The 25,073-nt window shown below is 36.5% G+C and overlaps 1 protein-coding gene across 3 annotated transcripts in view; it reads left to right on the top strand.

Annotated features, from left to right (window-relative positions):
- Positions 1 to 25,073, top strand: part of ZBTB41 (zinc finger and BTB domain containing 41) — a 44,632-nt gene that overhangs the window by 9,242 nt on the left and 10,317 nt on the right. For all 3 annotated transcript variants that reach the window (XM_057557532.1, XM_007167279.2, XM_007167280.2), the window contains exons 3-10: positions 1,262 to 1,469; positions 2,195 to 2,264; positions 5,687 to 5,834; positions 8,196 to 8,325; positions 11,986 to 12,081; positions 13,501 to 13,607; positions 15,374 to 15,479; positions 20,849 to 20,937. In XM_057557532.1, coding sequence (XP_057413515.1) covers positions 1,262 to 1,469; positions 2,195 to 2,264; positions 5,687 to 5,834; positions 8,196 to 8,325; positions 11,986 to 12,081; positions 13,501 to 13,607; positions 15,374 to 15,479; positions 20,849 to 20,937 — 954 coding nt within the window. The remainder of the gene's footprint in view (positions 1 to 1,261; positions 1,470 to 2,194; positions 2,265 to 5,686; positions 5,835 to 8,195; positions 8,326 to 11,985; positions 12,082 to 13,500; positions 13,608 to 15,373; positions 15,480 to 20,848; positions 20,938 to 25,073) is intronic.

Here is a 25,073-nt window from a genome sequence, read left to right as displayed (position 1 = left end):
AAAGAATTTTAGTATCAGTAGCAATATAAGTAAGAATTAAGCCAAAATGTATCCTTGTATTTCATTTTTTATTGTCACTTTTCTCTTTGGACAGGCTGTGTTAAAATTTCTTTTTTTTTATTTTATATTTTTTATTGAACTATAGTTGATATATAATATTGTATTAGTTTCAAGTGTACAGCAAAGTTATTCAGTTATATATATATAGATAGATAGATAGATAGATAGATAGATATAGACATAGATATAGATTTTTTTTTTTTAGATTCTTTTCCATGATAGATTTATGTCTGTGAGTCTGTTTCTGTTTGTAAATAAGTTCATTTGTATTTTTTTAGATTCCACATATAAATGAGAATAATATTTGTCTTTGGCTTACTTCACTTGGTATGATAATCTCTAGGTCCATCCATGTTGCTGCAAATGGCAATATTTCATTATTTTTATGGGTGGGTAATATTTCATTGTGTATATATATATACCACATCTTCTTTATCCATTCATCTGTCAGTGGACATTTAGATTGCTTCCAGGTCTTGGCTATTGTAAATAGTGCTGCTGTGAACATTGGTGTGCGTGAAACTTTTTGAATTAGTTTTTGTCTTTTCTGGATATATGCTCAGGAGTGAGATTGCTGGATCATATGGTAACTCTATTTTTACTTTTTTTAAGGAACCTCCATACTGTTTTCCTTAGTGGCTGCACCAATTTGCATTCCCAACAGTGTAGGATGGTTAAAATTTCTTGATTCTTTCTATTGGAAATACCTGTAACATTTGTTTGGAACTCAGATATGCATTCAGAATATAATACAAATCTCACATTAATATGTCTGTGCATTATACCTGTTCATTTTTCCTTTTCTTACTTCCCTTGATACTGCCCATATATGTTGGCCTTAGTAGCTTAGTATTAAGCATGCAGTCAAGTACAGGTGATTTACTTGTGTCTTAATGTTTTATAAGTTGGAGAGGTCTTGTAGGAATGGACTGTAGTGAAGTATAAATTTTGCTGAGTATACTAGATTTGTAGTACCCTTTCCAGATTACCTTCTTTGTGAAGAGAGATGAAAATGTATAAGATACATAACATATTATATTGCCTTTTATGATATTTTTAAAAGGTCTGCCAAATCTGAAAATTCCTTTCAATTCATGGCTTCTAAATATACTGTTAATCAGGAGATTTTATTCCACTGTCAAATTTCAATCACTATGTAGTAAATGTATGGAATTTAATTTTAATTTCTGTCTTTTTGTAGGAAAATATGAGAGCCACACACGTGTTCACACAGGTGAGAAGCCCTTTGAGTGTGATATTTGTCACCAGCGCTATTCGACAAAGTCTAACCTAACTGTTCACAGAAAGAAGCACAGTAATGAAACAGAATTTCATAAGAAGGAGCACAAGTGCCCTTATTGTAATAAACTTCATGCAAGCAAGAAGACTTTAGCCAAGCATGTTAAGAGGCAAGTATTATCTTGCTTCCGTAATATACTTTAGTGTGCCTTCTAATTTAAATATGTAGTGAGCTAAAAACATCTATGGGGTGCTTGTCTCCAATTCTTTCATTGCTTAACATTTTCTAGACTACAAATTTATTAAGAAAAGAACAGCAAATATTAGTTCATATTTTTTACTACTGCTATTGAGATGAAGTTTTTTGATACTGAAACAAAAACTATAGTCTATGCTATAGAAGTTTAAGATACAGAATTTTTGTTATCCTGGGTTTTCTGTCTTGGGTTTTGGCAAGTATGTTTTCAACCTATATGGTTTTAGAACTGTAGGAAACTTATTCCGCATGCTCAACTTTGTCTTTAGTGTATGAAAATTTGTGGGAGAAAGAATATTTAGTATAGTATTGCATATTTAACTTTGAGAAATTTAATTTACTGAAATATGGACTAAAACAAGTCAAGTGAATTGCACTGAAGATAATCTGTGAATAGATAGGTTCCTGAATATGTGTAAAGTATGATTATGCTTTACTTTGATTATTTCTGCATAACTTTAGGCACACATATTCATATATTAAAATAATAGCGATACCTGTATTCTTAAAGTACTCAAATGTGCCTTTCTCTTTAAGAAAGGAATCAGTGCCTGATTCTTGTAATCACTGTCAACATATCAGATAGAATATTGATTTATATAATCTTTTCCTGACAGCCTTTTAATTTTTTTCTTATAGATTTCATCCTGAAAATGCACAAGAATTTATTTCCATTAAGAAGACTAAGAGTGAAAGTTGGAAATGTGATGTAAGAGATTTTAATTTGTAGGAGAAAACCAAATTAAATGTAGTGTGACCTTTTGGGAAAGTAATTGAATTTTAAAGTAATATAAACTTAGCTTATATCACCTTTAGAATCTCTCTTTTATACAATGTTATCCTAATATTTTTGTAAATTAAGCCTGGTATGAGTTAGTTTTTGAATGATGGACCTGAAAAATAGAAATCCTAGTTTTTATTTTTATTGTAATCACTATACCATGTTTTTATAGTTGTCTGAAACTGTGATGTTACTGTTGCACAGAATGTAAAATGTTAGAATTTTCCCTCCGTTTCTGGTTGTCTGTTGCTATATATCAAGCCACCTCAAAACTTAGTGGCTTTGAATTACCATTTCATTGTATCTCATCATTTTTTGGGTCAGTAATATAAATGGGGGCAGGATTTTGCTAGGCAATTCTTCTGTTCTACATGGTGTCAGCTGAAGTCACTCAGTTGTTTTCAGCTGATGGATGGTCTGTCTGATCTGGTCTGGTTTGGGGCTGCTTCCAAAGTGCCTCATTCACATGGCTGGAAACCTGGTGTTGGTCGACAGCTAGAAGCTCAGCAAGGACAGCTGGCTTTTCCTGGGGCTACTTGAACTTCCTTCTGGCATGGCAGCTGGGCTCCAAGAGTGAGTGTGTGTTCCAGGAAGAAGCCGAGGTAAATGCTCTCAGGCTTCTTATGGCCTCACCTTGGAAGTCTCAGAGCACCACTTCTAACACGTTCTGTTGGTCACACAAGCCACTACAGCCAGGGAAGATTTAAGGGTAGTGGAATTAATCTCCATTTTACAATGATAGGAGTAGCAAAGAATTTGTACGTATTTGTATTCTACCACACCCCCTAAAGTACTTTTTCATTTTTTAGGTAAATATTGTTGAAAGGAGTAATCAGCTGTCATTTTGTTTACTCCTAGGCTTCAACTTATATATTGGGTTGGCCAAAAAGTTCCTTCAGTTTTTAAGTAAAAATAAAAGACGCATTTTTTCATTTTCACCAAGAACTTTATTGAACAACGTATCCATTGTTTTGTTCCACTACCTTCTGCCATTTTTCAGGCAACTTCATAATTCCGTCTTCCCAAAACTTTTTATCTTTTTGAGCAAAGGACTGTTCCAGGTGCCTTTTACAGTCTTCCAGGGAATTGAAGTTTTTTCAATTAGAAGAGTTTTGTAAAGACTGAAATAAATGGAAATCTGAAGGTGCAATGTCTGGTGAATACGGCGGATGAATCAGAACTTCCCAGCCAAGCTCTAACAGTTTTTCGCCTGGTCACCAAAGAAACATGAGGGCTTGTGGTATCCTGATGGAAGATTATGTGTTTTCTGTTGACTAATTCTGGACGATTTTCGTCAAGTGCTGCTTTTAGTTGGTCTAATTGGGAGCGCTACTTGTTGGAATTAATCGTTTGGTTTTCCAGAAGGAGCTCATAATAGAGGACTCCCTTCTAAACCTACCATATACACAACATCACCTTCTTTGGATGAAGACGGCCTTTGGTGTGGTTGGTGGTGGTTCATTTCACTTGCCCCATGATCTCTTCTGTTCCACATTATTGTACAGTATCCACTTCTCATTGCCCGTCACAATTTGTTTTAAAAAGGGAACATTTTCATTACGTTTAAGTGGAGAATCTCACGTGGAAATACAGTCTAGAGGGTTTTTTTCGCTTAACTTATGTGGAACCCAAACATCAAAGCAATTAGCATAACCAAGCTGGTGCAAATGATTTTCAGCCTTTGATTTGGATATTTTGAGTATGTCGGCTATCTCCCACATGGTATAACATTGATTGTTCTAGTGAATGTCTCGATTTGATCGCTATCAAGTTCAACTGGTCTACCCCAACGTGGAGCATCGTCCAGCGAGAAATCTCCAGCATGAAACTTCACAAACCACTTTTGACATGTTTGATCAGTCACAACACCTTCACCATACACTGCACAAATCTTTGCGTTTCAGCTGTGTTTTTACCTTTCTTGAAATAATAAAGCGTAATATGCCAAAAATGTTGCTTTTTTCTTCCATCTTCAATATTAAAATGGCCACACAAAAATTCACCAATTTTGATACTTTTTTTTAAAAATGCACACTGATACGACAGCTGTCACAATACAATCTAACAAAATTATTTCAAATGAAGTTAAAGACAACTAAGTGCTACTAGAGCCATCTTACGGAAAAAACCAAACGAACCTTTTGGCCAACCCAATACAGGACAAGATTCTCACCATTCCTCTGATTTCAGCTTCTAGGAATTGAAGTTAATTATTAATTATTTGGATCTTTATAAGATGGTTTCTTCTCCTTACTAAGTTTCATCATCCTCAGCTGCAAAATGATAACAATTATATCTACTTTTAGGTTTATTGTGAGAATTAAGTAAAATAATCCATGAATTACTTAGCATTGTGCCTGGTATATAGTACATGCTCTGCTGTTGTTGTACCTGGAGTATAGTACGTGCTGTGTTGTTATACCTGGTGTATAGTACATGCTATGTTATACCTGGTGTATAGTACATGCTATGTTATACCTGGTGTATAGTACACACTGTGTTATGCCTGGTGTATAGTACACACTGTGTTATACCTGGTGTATAGTACACGCTGTGTTATACCTGGCGTATAGTACATGCTGTGTTGTTATACCTGGTGTATAGTACATGCTATGTTATACCTGGTGTATAGTACACACTGTGTTATACCTGGTGTATAGTACACGCTGTGTTATACCTGGCGTATAGTACATGCTGTGTTGTTATACCTGGTGTATAGTATATGCTATGTTGTTACATACCTGGCGTATAGTAGATGCTGTGTTGTTATACCTGGTGTATAGTACATGCTGTATTGTGGTGGTTGTTATGCTTGGTGTATAGGGTATGCTATATTGTTACAGCAGTTCCTCCTCCCCTTTTCTAAATCTGATGTCTGCCAAATTTCTTTAAAACGTTGTGTCTATTCTTTCTGACCACCTCAAGAGATAAACTTTTTAAAGTAATTTTTCTGAAGTTTCTTACTCCTCTTCCTAATCACATATATGGCAAGCATGATAAAAACCTTTATTCATAACATATAATTGATTTAAAATATAAATTTAATGGATTTAGAAATGTTGACCAGGATTAAGATAGTAGGATTACTGTATGATCTTAGGAATTAGCCTATTAGAAATGTAAGGTGTTGAAATTTAGCTAACTTTAGTACTAATTTAAAATAAATTCTTACTGTAATTCCTCCAAGGTATTTTTTCTGCACAATAGTTGATGATACTTCTGATAAGTTTTTTCTTTTAGGAGAAATTTCTCTTTAGCTACTTGAATATATGTGTTTATTTCTCATCATGAGCTTTGTACTTTTATTTTAAATTCAGGTTCCCTTACATTTTATGTGCATTTTCTTTTAGATTTGTAAGAAATCTTTTACTCGAAGACCACACTTGGAGGAACATATGATTCTCCATTCTCAAGATAAACCTTTTAAGTGTACCTATTGTGAAGAACATTTTAAGTCACGATTTGCACGGTTAAAGCATCAAGAAAAGTTCCATCTGGGTAAGCAGATTAATTTTTCTAGGAGCAGCATAGCAACTATTGGTGGTCACGTCATGCTGGAGGAGGCTGCTGCTGTTGAATCACTGAGGAGAAGGAGGTCGTGTACGTGGGGAGGGGCACTGGATTTGCTGCTGTTCTTGGAGATGAGTAAATATGGGGTTTGTTTTGTTTTGTTTTCTGGTGGCAGAGGTGTTCATGGTCATAACTGCATTTATTTACAGTTGATTGTTGGATAGGTTTGTGAGTGGCTGGGGTAGGCATTTTTGTCTTAGAAAAAAACTCATGTTTCAGAGAGTGTAGTAAACTTAGTATATTTGAAATTCAGTATTGTATTTGATGAATTCTCTCCCTCGTGCTTATGGCCAAGGTGGAGACTTGTGTTCCAGATGGTAGTACAGTTAGGTAGATTTATGACAGTTACTCCCAATAATGAATTATTATCTTTCAAGTAGCCTTTTCCCTATCCTATTCAATGTTTTTATTGACAACTTGGATAAAAATAATATATTTCATGCTTTATGAATACGCTACATGATATAAAGCTGGCAGGGGTAGTTGATACAGCAGAAAATAAAAAAGGAAAAAAAAAAAACTCGGGGGCTTCCCCGGTGGCGCAGTGGTTAGGAATCCGCCTGCCAATGCAGGGGACACGGGTTCGAGCCCTGATTCAGGAAGATCCCACATGCTGCAGAGCAGCGGGGCCCATGCACCACAACTACTGAGCCTGTGCTCTAGAGCCCGCGCACCTGGAGCTGGTGCTCCAAGACGAGAGAGACCACCGCAATGAGAGGCCCGCGCACGGCAATGGAGAGTAGCCCCAGCTCACCGCAACTAAAAAGAAAGCCCACGCACAGCAACGAAGACCCAAAGCAGCCAAAAATAAATTAAAAAAAAAAAAAACAACAAAAAACTCTCTGCTGTAAAAAAAAAAAAAAAAAAAAGTTAAAATTAATTAAGAATAAATACAAAGTTGTACACATGGAATGATCTGACTTTTTTTTAATCATTGGGAGTTGCAGAGCTGTAAAATGGTACAGAATGCAAATGCCTCACTTTTCAGATGGGCTTATTAATAGCAGAGGCACAGTCTGAACCAGTAATGTCATATGACTGACAAAAACAACTGTAGTTTTAAACTACATTAATAAAAATGTATTGTTCAGAATTAGGAAGGTAATCATGTCGCTGATTTTAAATTGATCTGGAATATTGCATTCATTTATGGATACCACATTCAAGATGGATATTGACATATATTCTAGAGGTGGGTAATTATGGCAACATAGGGCTTTAAAATCATGTCATCTGAAAAACTTTTGAAGGACCTTGAAATATTTTGTTTGGGAAAGGGAGACAGAACAGCCATCTTCAGATATTTTCAAGGCTCTATTGCACAATGAGGAATACAGTTGCCCCTCAGTATCCATGGGGGTTGGTTCCAAGACCTCTCCAGATACCCAAATCCAAGGATGCCCCAGTCCCTTGTATAAAATGGTGTAGTATTTGCATATAACCTGTGCACATCCACCTGTATACTTTAAATCATCTTTAGATTAATAATAATACCTAATACAATGTAAATACTATTTATATAGTTGTAAATACAATATCAATGCTATGTAAATGGTTGCCAGTGCCTGGCAAATTCAAGTTTTGGTTTTTGGAACTTTCTGGAATTTTTTTCAAATATTTTCTATCTGGAGTTGGTTGAATCCACAGATATCGGGGCGGGTGGGGGGGAAGCAAGCCGAGTTATACTTCTTTTTCACACATCCTTTGTCATCCTTTCAGTTTGGCCTTCAATAGAACTCTGTCTTCTCTCCAGTTATTTGGTAAAATCATGGTGAAATTTTGAATCCAGCTAAGGTCAATATTACCGTAAGAAATTTGTATTTAATTTTGTAGGACTAAACAGAAACGTGCCACAGTCTTTTCGGTTGACCATGAGCTCTCTTAAGTACTCTGTTTATTCTTTGAAAGTTTCTTATTACCTCCTTTCCCCAGAAATTTGGTATGTAACATTTTTCAGTTTGACCCAGTCTGATTTCAAACTAGGAATTGGCTGTTTCAGTTTATAATAAACTCATTAGCTTATTCAGCTTTTATTATATTAGATGCCTAGTGCCATACTCAGCTTTAGGAATATAGAGATGATTGTAACCTGTCTGCTGGGAATAAAATAAACACTCTAGAAGGGAAGAGAAAACTATAAATAAATAATTGATTGTGTAAAAAATAATAATTGATTGTGTTATGATATATGCATTAGTAGTGGTAGGTATGAATTTATAACATACGTATTAAATTTAACTTAGTATCTATTCTTAAAGTTTAGAGGCACACTATTCTTTCCCGTTTCAGGCCCTTTTCCATGTGATATATGCGGTCGCCAGTTTAACGACACTGGAAATTTGAAACGCCATATAGAGTGTACCCATGGTGGAAAGAGAAAATGGACTTGCTTTATCTGTGGGAAATCAGTACGAGAAAGGTGAGGAATTATCTAAATACCCAGAAACATCCTGGTACGGTTGTGTAGAAGTAATTAACGAATGTATTTTATAAGGATTAGGGTAACACAAGACACAAGGGACTTGAATTAGGCTTTAATTTGAAATTTAAGGATAAAAGAAATTATATAATATGTTATAGAAGGTGATATGAAGTCAGGATTTGCAGATTTAGATGGTGAATTTAACAAAGATACCATTTTGTGTCTTTCTAAAACCCCACTAAATATACGTTAAAGGTTGTTTATTCATTCATTTATCTATTTTAAAGACATAAGCTACAAAGACAGCGAGACAGAAAAGTGACAAGAGCAACACAGGTTTCGAAGCTAGAAAGCAGATGTATCAGTGGTAACTGGCTTAGCAGGTCTGAGGAAGACAAATCCCCAAGTGGCAATGGAGAAATTGAGAACCTAGTTTACATCCCAGAATCCACAAAAGGTATGGGAACTGGCAGTCTCAGATACCTCTGGAACTAGGGTGAAGGAATAAGGAGCACTGGAGTCAGAACTGCTCTAGAAGTTAAGTTAGATCATTGGCTTCTCTTCCGTCACCCACACAGGCCGTTGCTGCTGGACATCTTGGCTTCTAGATTTTACCCTTTAGACAGTAGATTAGAAAACAATTCCCTGAAAACATGAGCAACCAAAGGACAAATATATTCCCTGGTAAATAATACACCCAGATCACGTACAGTGAAACACAGAGTCATCAAGGCCTACCCATGCTCCTTGACCCTCCCATCTGTGTTTAGCCTTTCACACTTAATCACGAGCAGACAGTGAAGAATTACAAGACACAGAAGGAGAACCTTTAACATGGGAGATTTATTCCAACACAAACAAAACGAAACAAAATCTTGAAGGAAACATATTATGCAGGAAGAAGAAAACTTGCAAAAAAAGAAGTAAACAATTACTAATATCCTCAGTTGAAGATATAGAATCCATTAAACAAGGACAGGATGTTATACAAAAGAGTCACTGACGTGACAAATCAGAACTCCCAGAAATTCAAAGCATGATCCACAAAGTAAAGACCTTAACAGAGAGATTGCAGGACAAAGTTAAGGGATCTCCAAAAAAGTAGAGCAAAAAAATGCAGAATTGAAAAGTAAAGATTAGAACATTTGGAAACCAGGCAAGAGGTCCAGAAGGAAAGAACAGAGAAAATGGAAGGGAGTAAAATCATCACTGAAATAGTTCAAGATGATTTCCCAGAACTGAAAGACATGAGTTGCCAGACAGAAATGACCCATTAAATGCTTAGGACATTAGATGAAAATAAACCTACTCCAAGGTGCAGCACTATGATGTTTCAGAACACTGGGGACAAAGAGAAGCCTGTCTGTGCTTCTGCTTTTTCTAGGGAGAAAGTCAACATACACGGAATTAAGAATGAGTTACTCGGACTTCTCTCTGAGCAGCAACACTGGAAGTAAGGTGGTCCAATTGTACCTTCAAAATTTGGAAAGAAAAATAAATTCCAACCTAGAATTCTGTTCTTAGTCAAACTGTCAAGTCTGAGGATAATAAAGATACTCTTCATGATGTCAAAAAATTAGCTTTCACTGCAATCTTTCTCATGAAGGCACTAGAAGGTGTGCTTCACCAGAATGAGAAAGTAAACTGATGAAGAGGAAGACCAGGGCAACAGGAGATAGGAATTTTAATACGGTAAAGAGGCAAAGGGAGTTCACGGGAGGATGGTGAATGAAGATCCCAGGATGTCACATGTGATTATGTGATGGGTACTGAGTCCACACTCGTAGTGGCTGTGACCCATGACGTGTTGAGGGTAGTCAGTGCTGAGATCCCTGCTGACGTGTTTCCTCTGTTAACTAGTGGACAGAACGCTGGAGTAGGTCTGACCCCAAGGCTTTGTTGTTTTACTGTGGTAAGAACATTGAACACGCGATCTACCCTCTTAGCACACGTCTGGGTGTACAATGTGGTGTTGATAACCACAGGCACGGTGCTGTACACCGAGTCTCTAGAACTTACTCATCTTGTGTAACTGAAACCTCATACCCATGAACGGCAACTCCCCATGTCCCCCTCGCTGACCCAAATTTTCACCTGTATTCTGCTGGCTGTATAGTACCTGTATGCCACAGAGGCTCCTGCTGTTGTCTTTATGCCTGGCTGCTTGATTTAACTGAGGATACTCATTTCATTTCACAGAGTGTTCCTTTGTGACCTGTCCATGAGAACTAGACGTAGGTCATGGCACGCCTGGGAGCCAAATATACACAACAGCCTACTCACTTTGACCGTGTCTCTGCCAGCTTCCAGTACCAGGTCCCCTCCAGCCAGCCAGATGCTCTGGTTGGGATGAACCCTGCGCTTTGCAGTATTTGGTCGTGACTTTACTGCTGACAGGCTGGAAAGGGCTGGTGCCAACGCTCAGGGAAGCTGAGCGGCCAGGCCGACGCGGAGACCCTGCTGCTCTTACCTTGTGGGCCCTTTATCCAGTAGTGGCCATACTGTTAGGTTTGTGCCTGCTACTCAGGTTTTCAAAAACATACGATATATAGTTTAGTGATTTGTACTATATAGGTAGTAAAGCAAAGAAAGGGAATACTTACATAAATGGTTATTTCTGAGAGAGGGACGTGGTGGGGGATAGGACCAAGGAGGAGCATGTGGAGTGTTGTAAGGGACGGGAATGTCCTCTGTCTTATCCTGCATTTAAGTGTTTAGTACTGTTTTTAAACAGTATGTGTATATTTATATCCTTCAGTGTATAGAAGTTCATTATTTTAAAAAGATTAGAAATGCCACTTTCCTAGAAAAAACAAATGGGTATGATGGCAGGAAAATCAGTGTGCTACATTTATATGAAAACTTGTATTTACAGATTGGTAAATTATAGTTTATCTTATGCATTATAAATTTTTTTCCCTTAAAGGTCTTCCTGTAAAAACAAAAAGCAAACAAACCAAAAAAAACAACCTTTCCATGTGTTTTCCTTTCTTCCCCCCCAAAATAACTTTGTCTATCCTTACTCAGCAGTTTATGTACATGGGAAATCTCCGAATGTTAGAACTGTAGGAAATGCTGCAGTGGTTACACAGTGGCCCATCCAGGGTCGGTAGGGCGGGAGGGTTTAGGACTAGCAAGAGTTGTATCCTTTATATGGTTTCCCTTTTTAACATTGGCATCTGGAAATTACAAGTACCTGTAAAGTTTTCTTTGCCTTAAGACATTGTTTTAACAAGTTTTGAGCACATATTGGAAAGGAATAGTACTGATAAACTGGATTTCTTATATATTATTAAACACTGTCCACTAAAATTAACGTCAGTTTTACCTAATCAGTAGTGACAATTGAGCATTTTTCATTTGTATTTCTTGGAAGTTTACATAAGCTATATATTAAATCTTTGAGCAAACCAATGGCAAAGGAGGCCAAAGTTAAATTATTTGCTTTTTTTAAGGAGAGAGACATAATAAACATGTTTATTATGCTGGTGCGACTAATCCAATAAAGAGCAAAAATATTGTAGGAAAAAGGGAATAATTGACATCGTAATCTGTTAGCTTGAACACTGTTCTAGTAAGCTTTCTAGAAATCTGTGTTTAATACATACGTTGGCATTAAAAAATCGGTAGGTAAATATATATATTTTTTTAATGCAGAACTACTTTGAAAGAACATTTGAGAATCCATAGTGGAGAAAAGCCTCATCTTTGTAGTATTTGTGGGCAAAGTTTTCGTCATGGAAGCTCATACAGGTAGGTCAAGCCATTTTTTTCCCCAATATTAAGTATGATAAAATTATATCTCCGTTTTAACTCTCTTGTCTTATCATTGTGTTAGTTGTTTGATGAATTAAAACATGTCTTAGCACTTGTGATAAGCAAAGTTGTGCAGAAAACTTTGTGTAGACTTTTGCCCCTACCTTTTAATATTCATTTTGTAGTATAAAACATTTTAAAGTATTTCCTCATCACTAAGTTTGCTGAATGCTTTACTGTCTAAGTCGTTGTCGTTTAAATATTTCATTATTTTTCTTTAAATCAAAATTCATGAAAACTCTGGTGTTCTAAGGTTGGTGTATTTTTTCAGTCCTAATTATCAAAGAATATTTTGGTATGAAAATAATCACAAAATTGAAAACTCCAAGATTCTCAGTTTTAGAATGTCTTCTGAGTATTAGTTGTAACTTACGTAATATTTGTATAGCTGAGTGCTGACTACATTTGCAATTTATGAAAAGTAGTTTTTTAATGAATAAATAATAGATTACTTACTGTGAGATATGTATACAATTTTAAATTTTATTAATATTCTTAAGAATCTAGTTTTTACACTATCATTTCTTACGTACCTCTTTTTAAGTTTAAACAGAATGTTTCCCCTTTAGATGTAGTCCAGTTCATTTACTGGTTTTAGTCATAGGGGAATCAACACCTGTTTGGACAACTTGAATGGGAAGGCTGTTCATTTCACTAGGATGTATTGATATATAGATGGAGGATTGTGGGGATAAAAGTAATTCAAATTAAATGAATTTTAATAACCTATTATAATAACCTTTTATAATCTGTTTTTGGGTGACTATGAAATGAGCCACACTTTATTTGGTTAGTGTGAAGAAAAGTAGTAAAATGTGATGTCAGAAAGTTGATTACTTATCAGATTTACTAAGTTCTCAACTGTCAGTGTGTAAGTGGTGTCAGTTGTCCAGAATAGGATTAATCCTTAGTAATTTGCTATCATCATATGTTTAAGTCACTTGTGCACTTACCCCCTGTGTCCGATTCTAATTCCATCTGATTCAGTCCTCCTTTTGCTCCCTCTGCAACATCGGCTGACGCCCCTAGACATTTGGTAGGTTCCCAGAAGCAGATTTAGGATCTTAAAGTCAGGAAGGCGTATCATCCAGAGGTCGTGGGAGCCTGTGCAGATGTTGAAGTGCTGCTTTGAAACTGGTGAGTGGGAGCCCTGGAGTCAGGTGGTGAAAGTGGGAAGGACCCTGAAAGTCAGAAATGGAGCAAATAATGGGTGAGCGTGGTGGAGTAAGCAGCCAGCTCTCGTTATGTAGAGTTAACCAAGTTTTTTCTTTCTGTGTCACTAGTGTCAATGGGCTTCAATTTTTTTTTCCTTCTGTGTCACTAGTGTCAATGGGCTTCAATTTTTTTTCTTTATAGACTTCACTTACGAGTACATCACGACGATAAGAGATATGAGTGCGATGAATGTGGGAAAACGTTCATTCGTCACGATCACCTTACAAAGCACAAGAAAATACATTCAGGTGAGGCGCGTTTTGTAATGATGTTTCCAAGATCCTTTTCAAAAACACCTGAAAACCGCATCGTGTTTATTTTGGCTGTAATTTAAATAATTTGGTGTATTTGGTCACCCCTTTGTAATGCTGATTGTAAAAACCTTTTTTAAAAAGCATCTGAGGGCTTCCCTGGTGGCGCAGTGGTTGGGAGTCTGCCTGCCAATGCAGAGGACACGGGTTCGAGCCCTGGTCTGGGAAGGTCCCACATGCCGCGGAGCAACTAAGCCCGTGAGCCACAACTACTGAGCCTGCGCGTCTGGAGCCTGTGCTCCGCAACGGGAGAGGCCACGACAGTGAGAGGCCCGCGCACCGCGATGAAGAGAGGCCCCCGCTTGCCACAACTGGAGAAAGCCCTCGCACAGAAACGAAGACCCAACACAGCCAAAAATAAATAAATAAATAAATAAATAAATTTATAAAAAAAAAAAAAAAAAAGCATCTGAAAGAGACATAATTTTGTGACATGTTTTTTGGTTACTGTAATTTTAATCATTTGGTTACCCTTTATGACCACAAACTGTATTTTAAAATTTGTTTTAATCAAATTCTCAAGGTTTGCATTTTGCATATTATGTAGATATGTGCAATAATTACTATTGGCACTTCTTTGAAGGAAGAAGCCAAGATAATATTTCTCATTTTGATTGGATTTGAAAGAAGTTAGCAAAACTTGGATACTTGAAGAGAGTTATTATAATTGGGGTGTTAAAGTTGATGTACTAGTGAGTTTTTGAAGCCCTATCTTTGGAAGAGTACCTTAATAATCCTGATCAATTTCAGATCTTTATTCTGTATTTATAATTTTTATACTCTGGGGATTTCTTTCATATTTTCCTCTCAGATTGATGTTCAGGAAGTGCTAAAAGAGCCACCTATATGAGCACAGTAATGGGAAAGAGCCATCTCTATGAGCCCAGTAGAACAGGTGATTATTATTATTATTTTAAACATAATTAAAATATAAAGTATGCAACAGATGTAACATTTTCTTAAATGACCCCAATGAGGCAGGTTGCGGTTGTTATTGCCACTTTTAAGAGATGCTAAAGGTCTGATGACTTTCTCACTGGAATTGCGCATTTCCATTTTCAGGAGGAGAATTCTAAATTCCTAATCCTAGAGGTCACATGGTTTAATTGCACACGGGTATTAAGTTGAGACTGGTTTTTAAAGGCCAAGCCTTTGTAACTGAATATAAGAATAGAGATGACAAATTGGACTCATCTAGAATTTTCCTTTATATTTGTATTTTGGCTCATTGCAAATGTAAGAAATCCCCACAGATGAAAAATCTTTTAAAAGTAAAGTAGAAAGATCTGAAAATGTTCAGGTCCTTTTTATAAACATAAGACAGCCTCATCTTGATTAAATGTACATTCATTTGAGGTGTCTGATATCCAGACTTACATATTCCTAAAAAACATCCTGAGTTTTGAAGTCCTTTCATTTATCTTACTCTGTTACACTGAAAGTCAAGATTTGAAGTGTACTGCCAGAGGCTACTGATTCCTTCTCCAAGTGGGAAGGAGGATTCACACCCATAAAAATAAGTACAGAGTCATTGAAGAAAGATATTTGAGTAAGAATATAAGGCAAACAGCCCAGATAAAGGGTGGCTTTACCTTCCTGGTATATGTTTTCTACCGTGTTATCTTACTGTTGGATAATTTGTTTCTGGGGATAAAAAAAAAAATTGAAATGCACCTTATAACGAAAATATTTGGGTCTTTAAGGTGAGAAGGCTCATCAATGTGAAGAATGTGGAAAATGCTTTGGTCGTAGGGATCATCTCACTGTCCATTACAAAAGTGTACACCTTGGAGAGAAAGTGTGGCAAAAGTAAGTGAAAAGGCAGAGTTTCTCATCATCATTACCTTGATAAGTCTGGGGTGGAGGAAAGTTGTCTCATAGTTCATTTTATGTAATTGAGGTTGGGTTAATCAGCGATTTTTCTCTAGCTTCTATAGCTTTTCTGCAGACCTAAAGGAATTGAATGTAGCATATTTTTCATACTTGTTTTCGGTTGATTCAAAGGCTAGGAGGAGGTAGACATTGAAGTGAATGACTAGTATAAAATCTTGGCTTTCTTTGGGGATTTCATTTATGTTTGGTTTCAGGGGCTCTTGGAGAGCTAAATATAAATAAACATACTGCCTACATATATTGTCATTAATATGACAACAATTACTGGAAAATGTTTGTTGTCAGAATTTAAACCTCTTTTTATTCACACTAAACATTTAAAATGGTATTTTATTTGAAGGAGGTATGTACTGTCTTTGAACATCAACTTTTTAGTACAGTTTAGATATCCAAGCTTAACTGAGATTAGTTGTTGAGTTTAAAATGTTCAAAGAAGTTCTGTTCTTGGGCTAGGTACTTGGAGCAAGTGGTAAGTAATAGACTTGGTCTAAGGTGTCAAGAAACTTAGTGTAATGATATGATCAACAAAATACACATAGTATATGTAAATGTAGTAAATGATAGGCCAATCTGAAGAAGAGTGAGGAGTGTTGATTTGTATTTCTTTTTTCCATTTTCATGTATTGGTTTATTGTTTCTTTCACTGATTTTGTTCAGTGATACATTCATTGAATCAATGTATTCATTGTAGTCATTGGACTCTTGTATGCACTAGATACAAGGAATGCTGCTAAGTGTTAGGATATAAAGATATACATGATGCTGTCTGGAGTAGAAAATAAAAACTTCAACATATTGTATGAGTGGGTGGAAAATAGAACTGCAAACTCACTTGCTCCAGAGATTCTATAACTGTTTTTCTCAACTCCTTTATACCCTTAAAAATTATTCAGTACCTCGGGGGCTTTTGTTTATAGAAATTATATAATATAAAAATAACATTATTACTTAAATAAATTATGTAATCATATTAGAAATTAAAATGATTAAAAATTAAGTACTTACTTATTCATTTAAAGTAATAATATACCCATCATGCTAACATGAATAGCCATTTTATGGAAAATAACTACTTTACAAAACAAAAACAAATACTGAAGAGCGGCATTTTAAAAATATTTATTTATTTTATTTATTTACTTTTGGCTGTGACGGGTCTTAGTTGTGGCATGTGGACTTCTTAGTTACGACATGCATGCGGATCTAGTTCCCTGAGCAGGGATCGAACCCAGCTCCCTGCATTGGGAGTGCAGACTCTTACCCACTGGACCACCAGGGAAGTCCCAAGAGTGGCATTGTTTCACATTTTTGTAAATCTCTTTAATGGCTTCATAGAAGACAGTTGGATTGTCATATGTGCTTTTATGTGTTATTTTGTTTGAAGTAAATGAAGAAAATCTAGCTCACTCAGATACATAGTTGGTAAAACGAGGAGTAGAGGAATATTAAGCCTTCTTAGAAAATTGTGGTTGTTACTCTTTGCTGCCACACCAAAACTAAACCAGTGGTAGTTTCTTCAAGGTAGTTGCAAAGAGGAATCTGAAACAAGATTCATGAAGCTTTCATACTCTTCCATTCAGTCTATTGGTCTATCTTGTGCTCTGAAGTGGATTTTTAACCTACTGTAATATGCATTTGTCATTTAGAAAATACAGGTTCACTGAGTTACGCAGATTTTCCCAATGTCACCACATTTCACAGTACAAGAACAACAAATCACACTTGTTAACATTGCTTCCAGTCTCTCAGAAGAACTGGGAAGCTGTCCAGATCACAGGGGCAGATGCAAGTTTTCCAAAATTCTTAATTAGTTTGAAAGCTTAAATTTTATCATTGATAACAAATACTGTCAGTTTTTTTCCCTTGAAGTGACAGGCTTACTTCATTGAATTTCCAAGAAAATGTCTGCCACCTACTCAAGTCCAGCTGTACTCTGACTTCCGTTTCCTCAAGTGGAATGGTGCTCCGTGAGGGGAGGGCTCCCTGGGCTCACAGCGGGTCTCGCAGGCGCCTCAAGCACACAGGGTACCCAGCGTGCGGTAGAGCTTCATGCTTCCCACCTCATCACGAGGTTATCGGAAAGGCCACAGTGCAAAGGGTGAACTTTAATAAAATTAGTAATTTTACTGCTTTATCACAGTTGTTTTTCTCTCTGTGAGTACATCATGGTGAAAATGTACAGTGACCATTAGTACATTTTGGTATCACTACCTTGTTTAGAGCTGAGGCACCACCACTTTCACCCACTGTTCCTTTTGCTCTTTAGTGTAAATGTCAACATCGTGAGAAAAGCAAGTCATGTTTTTTTTTTTAATTTATTTATTTATTTACTTTTGGCTGTGTTGGGTCTTCGTTTCTGTGCGAGGGCTTTCTCTAGTTGTGGCAAGCGGGGGCCACTCTTCATCGCGGTGCGCGGGCCTCTCACTGTCGCGGCCTCTCTTGTCGTGGAGCACAGGCTCCAGACGCGCAGGCTCAGCAATTGTGGCTCACGGGCCCAGTTGCTCCGCGGCATGTGGGATCCTCCCAGACCAGGGCTCGAACCCGTGTCCCCTGCATTAGCAGGCAGATTCTCAACCACTGCGCCACCTGGGAAGCCCACAAGTCATGTTTAAAGTATGATTTTGAAAATAATTTTGATCTCGTAGACCCTATGAAAGAGATTTGGGATCCTCTCCCCACCAGCAGGGCCTGTGACCTATCTGCTGGCCTAGATACTTGAGGAACCAGAATCTGTATTCTCCATGCTCTGCAAGGGCTGCTAAGGGTGGATCTAGAATATGGAGTCTTACGATCATTTCGTGGAACCAACACTTACTTCTAAGAGATAAAAAGCCATTGAAGATTTTAAACAAGAGGATAACACAATTGGATTTGTATTTTAGGTACATCACTCTTATTGATGTATGGAAGCTGGATTAGTGGTAGATAAATCTGGAGGCAAGTAAATCAACCAGTTAGAAGGCTGTTATAATCTAGGGAAAAGATGGTGAGGACCTAAACTAGGCAGTAGCGTTAATAATGAACAGTGGAAGGTACTTATTTGACCAATATTTAGGCCTTTATTGAGGAAATGGGAGCAGACACAGGTGATTCCTCTTTTCAAGGAGTTCCTGTTTCCAAGTGAGTGGTTGATTGATACCAGCCACTGAGTTAGAGAATATAACATAGGGAGATGATGAGTTTGGTGTATATTGACTTTGAGATGCTCAGTGCACACTGAAACATAAAATCCCATACGTGGATGGTAGTCTACATCTCAGAAGTGAAGTCTAGGCTGTGTACAAAGAATTACATGTGAGCACATAAAAGCAGATTATTCAAGGAGAGAATGTGGAGAGTGATGAGGACTAGCACCCACCCCCCCAACCAGTTATTTTCAAATGTCTCTTCTTCTAAATGTTTTTAAATGGTGACTCCTTCAGTGTCCTCTCCTTCACTTTCTGTTCACTGTTGTAAGCTGTTGGGATGTGACCTCTGACCTTACTGTCCCTCTCCAGTTGCTATCAGTATGAGTCTCTTATTGCCAAATCCAGTAGACATGTTTAAATCGCTTTCATACTAGGCACCTCTGCTCCATTTGGAACTGTGTATCACTCCTGCCCTGAAAATCTCTGCTCTTTAGCATCTGTGTGAGAATGGAGAGATACATACATAGAACCTGACCCATGCAGGTCCTTGTAGATTTTATCTTTTTCCTACATCCACTGTGAGGCAGTTTGTGTTTTGAGCATATCTGTGTTTAAAATGTCACTCTGTCTGTAGTACAGACCACGATTTCTTAGCCACAGTACTACTGACATTGGGGCCTGGTAGTTCTTTGTTGTGGGGCCGTCCTGTGCATTGTGGGGTGTTTATCAGCATCCCTGGCCTCCACCCACTGGATGGCAGTGGCCAGTAGCACCTACCTACCCCCAGTTATGAGAACCAAAAATGTCTTCAGGCATTGCCACATGTCCCAGGGGGGTCAAAACTGCCCCTAGTTGAGTTACCACTGCTGCTTTCTCTATGTGCCCATGGGAACCCTGTTTGCATCTCTATGTTTACCACAGATATAAATGGAATAAGACAAGCCAGGCATACAGGTTGCAAGTCTTTTGCTAAGTTTATCAATGACACTCCCAGTTCACTAAATCCACATTATCTTTTTAAATGTCCATTTCATCAAGTAGAAGTAAGTTCCTAGAAGACAGGGCCTTGCATGGTGTCTCTGTAGCTACTTTGTAAATGTAGAGTTGGATGAATTGAAAAGTGAGAATGGCATTTGAAACCTTAGGTATACTATTGCTATTTAATATTAGTAACAACGTGCGAAACGTTCCAGTAACACTAAGTGGATATGTTAAGGCCAACTGTCTTCTAGAACATTATGGTAGCCTGTGTTTGATTTGTTTTTCTGTGTACTCATTAGAAGTGAATTGTTTCCAAGGTGAGATGATATGGCTTTCCTAGTAACTACCACTTAAATGCTAAGCATTTTACAAATATATTAATCCTAACAACTAAATTTTGAGTTTAGGATTTTTTAACTCACAAATACATACTCTTAGGCACTACACTTTGCTTCTAAGTTAACTTCTGAGTAATTTATAGCTTTTTATGTCTATTAATCTACAATAAAAATAAAGGACTGGTATCTCATTCTTTTTTACTTAGGTGTAAAATTTATTTTATTTTAAGTTTATAATATTTATTTGTTATAAAGCGTACCTACCGAGGAAAAGTGTCCCCTTTTGATGAATGCAGATTTTGAGACTGCTGCAGTTTCATTTTTGCATCTATTTTAACTAAGGTACAATTTATATACAGAGAAATTCACTCTTTTTAGTGTGTAGTTCTTCAGATTTTGACAAATGCATGCAGTCATGTAATCATTACCATAAGTTGAGACACAGATCTATCACCCCTAAAATTTCCACCATGTACCTTTGTAGTCAACCCCCTTGTACCCCTCTTGTTGAATTTTTTTTTCTGTCCCTACAATTTTTCCTTTGGTATTTTTTAACAGAAGATAATAATACAAAAGTTTATTGATTTAAAGCTTAAAATTAAGCAGTTTAAAGTTGAAAATCTAAGGACATCTTTTATAGATTTATTTGTTGAATATAACTGGAGAAGGAAGAATCAGATAAGGTTGATACTTAAAAAGTATTTCCATGTTCATTTGTAGTTCTACGCTTTACTAATGTGAGAATTATATATGAAGTTGTAAGTGAAGTTGTAACTTATTTTCATTATGTTATTTATTAAAATTATATTGAAAAACTCAAACCTTTTTATTTTCTTAGATATAAAGCAACCTTTCATCAGTGTGATGTTTGTAAGAAAATTTTTAAAGGCAAATCAAGTCTGGAAATGCATTTTCGGACACATTCAGGTAAAACCTAATGGGTATTTTATAAATATTTTTGTGTAATTATTCAGAAGTGATATATGGACATTTATACTTTGTTGTTCTTGGTGAAATTGTTTTGTTTATTCTCCCAGTAAGATTTTTACTTATTAAAATTGATGTCATGAACAGACAATATTCTGATCTACTATTCCATATTATGTAAGCTTCAATACTTTTGAATATCATTTTGTAGAATTTGGGAAACATTTTTTCCATAGGGAATTCATTCAACTTTTAGTTCTCATCTTCCCCTTTTCTGGTTGTTTATGGTTCCTCTATATCTATGAGACTCTCTGAAGACATTTATTTTCTTCTCTTTTAAAAGAGTAATTCAAATATGACCTCATTGTCCTGCTTACCAAGTTACTGGTTTTTTAAAATTTATTTATTTATTTATTTATTTATTTATTTATTTATTTATTTATGGCTGCATTGGGTCTTCGTTGCCACGCGCAGGCGCTCTCTAGTTGCGGCGAGCAGGGGCTACTCTTCATTGCAGTGCGTGGGCTTCTCATTGTGGCTTTTCTTGTTGCAGAGCATGGGCTCTAGGCACGTGTGCTTCAGCAGTTGTGGCACATGGGCTCAGCAGTTGTGGCTCGCGGGCTCTAGAGCGCAGGCTCAGTAGTTGTGGCACACGGGCTTAGTTGCTCTGTGGCATGTGGGATCCTCCCAGACCAGGGCTTGAACCCGTGTCCCCTGCATTGGCAGGTGGATTCTTAACCACTGCGCCACCAGGAAAGCCCCCAAGTTACTGTTGCGTAGTTTTCCTTTTTACATAGTCAGTTGTGATTTATAGTAGAATGACTTATTGTGATTTATAGGTAGTTATAGTAGAATGATTTGCTTCAGCTGCTTTCCAGAAGTTATTTTCTTAATCTTCCCTTTTTTCCCTTGGCAGTGCTACCATATATTGAAACGTAGATTGTTGGATTGTTTCCTATTGTAGTCATAGTTCTTGTTTGACTTCTCATGTAAATTAACAATTTTTAAAGCTTTCTTTCCTTCTTTTCAAGAAAGAAACCCATTAATACATTTATGGCTGCTTTGCTTTATATTTACTTTGGATTTTGTCAAGCTGCTGTTCTGGTAGGGAAAAATAATTGATTTCATAAATATCAGAATTGGAAATAACTGGATTTGGGCAATTTCAGTAGCAAAGAATTTCAGTAAAGAATTTATTACTAAAAAAAAAAAAAAAAAAAAAGAATTTATTACTGATATAGTACTGCTGTTAAAAATAAAATTACACCTCTCTCAAAATGAGAAAGTCATAATTTGGGGGGTATATAAATAGGAGTAAAAAATGAGGAAACTATATTAATGCTAGTCTCCACACTAGTTATAAGTAATATGTCTAATAAACTCATGATTTGAAAAAGATGGTGAACTTACGAAAAGTTACTTTGAAACCACTGATGATTTAAGAATTGTAAAACTACAGGAATTACCTAGAGGAGAAAGTTAATAAGAGCTGGCTTTATAACTGCATTAAGTTTTTTGAAAGCACTGATTTGTAGTAATTAGTTGATGACCAATGACCGTGGAATTCTCATCTCTGGATATCTCAAAGTTAGTTGGAATTAGGGGCAAGTCCCTCTGCCCATTGAAAATTGAGGAAATGAGCTCTGTTACAGAATAAGATAAAGCTTATGGCTGTTATGAAATGAGAGGGAGAAATCATTTGAAGCAGGGGTCAGCCCACTTTTTTGGTAAAGGGTTGGATAGTAAATATTTAAGTTTTTGTGGGCCAGACAGTCTCCATCACAACCACTCAACTCTCTGTGGTAACATGAAAGCAGCCATCGAAGGGTATAAATAAATGAATGTGACCACATTCCAAGAAAACGTTATATACCAAAACTGGCAAGAGACTGTATTTGGCTTTCAGGCTATAGTTTGCCGCCTCTTGATCTAAAGTGATCAGCAGGCTACCCAGACAGGACTTCACAGAGCAGCTGTTCCGAGAACTGGGTGCTGTGTTCCCAAGTCCATTCCTGAGATTTACAGGTCCAGAAACTCAATTTTATATCTGTGCACTAATAGTTATAAGTATTCTGAGGAGTTCTTCAATAACCACTGGAAGTAGAATCACCAGAGTGTCAGCTTACTATTCACCTTCTAGAGAATGAGATATTAATGTGTACTGGCCAAGGTGTCCTTTTCTCTTATCAAGGAAGCAGAGTTGCTAAATTTATTCATCAGAAGGAGAATTGCTAAATGTAGTTATAGAATAAAATTAGGTAATAATTGTATGGAATCATTTACTGAGGAAATGGTGAAGGATGCTGAGCCATCTTTCCTGTTCCAACAGTGCACCTCTCTGGTGACGAGAGTAATTGTGTTCCCCAGATTCCTTTTCTCTAGTGCAGGTACCCTTAGTGCATTGTCTGTACTGTTAGATTCTTGTTTTTTGGAATCCCCTTGCCGGACTCCCTACAGACTTCTTCTCTTCCATTATTCCTTCTTTAGAAGAGGTACAAATAATGGATTGGTTTTAGTTTTGGCCAGGTCAGTACCCTTAAGTGCTTCAAATGAATAGATATGATAGCGCCTAGCCCAGGACTTGCAAATCGTAGGTGCTTAATAATATTTATAATAATTTATAATTTATAATAATATTTATTCAAGGAATGAATTTATCATGTTTTCCTACAACTACCCTCTAAACTCATGTATGTTTTCAAACCACACAATTAGAGAAATTCACTGGAAAATGGATATAAGATTTTTTTCTACAAATGCCTTATTCTCATCTCTTATGTGCTTTGCTTGTGTAATCCTGAGAGTAGTAATTGTGTCTATTCAGCAGTAGTCTTGTTGAGATGTAATACATTCAGTTAAAATGGGTGTAAAGCTGGTAAATTTAGGGCTTGATTTTAGACTTGGCAGAATTTTTAAGCTGTTTTTTATTGAAGTATAACACATAAAGTACACAAATGAATTTTTATAAATGAGTGCTTCTCCGTAACCACCATTCAGATCAGGATGTAGGACATTACCAGAATTCCAGAAGCACCCTCCCTGGCCCCTCCCAATCAGTAACCTCCTTGCAAAATAATCATTATTTTGACTTATGTCACCAATAATTAGTCTGCCTGTTTGAACTTCATATAAATGGAATCTTACAGTATGCACTCTTTTGTCTGGTTTCTTTCAGTCATATCATGTCTATGAGATTCATCCATGGAAGTAGTTTGTTTCTTTTCATTTTCATATGAATATATCAAAATGTATTTATCCATTGTACTTTGATAGACACTTGGTTTGTGTTTACTTGGGTCTATTATAAATAAAGCTGCTCTAAATATTCTTGTCTATGATTTTTCAGACACACGTGCATTCATTTCTCTTGTGTACATGCCTAGCCCTGGGATTGCTGGCTCATAAGATATGCATATGTTTTAATTTAGTAGACACTACTAACCAGTTTTCCAAGGTAATTGTGACAATTTACATACACTCCTACCAGTAGCGTATGGTGTATGAGAATTCCAGTTGCTCCACATTTTCACCAATACTTGATAGTGTCTCTTTTTTTAGCCATTCTGATGGATATGTAGCACTGTCTCAAAGTGGATTTAATTTGCGTATCTGTGATGAGTAGTAATATTGAGCACCTTTCCATACGCTTATTGGTCATTGAATGTTCACTTTTATGGAACACATGATTCATTCTTCTGCTGATTTTCTTAAATTGGATTGTCCATCTTTTTCAAATTGATTTATGGGAGTTTTTTCTATATCCTGGTTATGAGTTCATTGTTGGATATCTAAATTACAGGTGTCTTCTAGTCTGTGGCTGGCCTTTCCACTCTAATAATGATATCTTTCAATGACTGAAGGTCCTAGATTTTAAAGAAGTCTTATATCAAGTTTTTTCTTTCATGTTAGGTTTATTGTATCCCCTTTAAGAAACTTTTGCCTACCCCAGGGTCATTAATATTTTTTTCTTTTACCTTCTGACAATTTATTTTAACTTACATATTTAGATTATGAACTTTATCTTATTTTTGTGTTTATTATTAGGTAAGGTCAAAGTTCTTTGTTTTTTAGACATGTGGTTATCTAGTGGCCCTAGCACCGTTAATTGGAAAGACCATCCTTGTCTCAGACCATTT

Source organism: Balaenoptera acutorostrata, chromosome 1, assembly GCF_949987535.1.
Source record: "Balaenoptera acutorostrata chromosome 1, mBalAcu1.1, whole genome shotgun sequence".
Taxonomy (NCBI): domain Eukaryota; kingdom Metazoa; phylum Chordata; class Mammalia; order Artiodactyla; family Balaenopteridae; genus Balaenoptera; species Balaenoptera acutorostrata.
The sequence above is the reverse complement of the archived record's forward strand: the minus strand, read 5'-3'. Positions and strand labels throughout refer to the sequence as shown.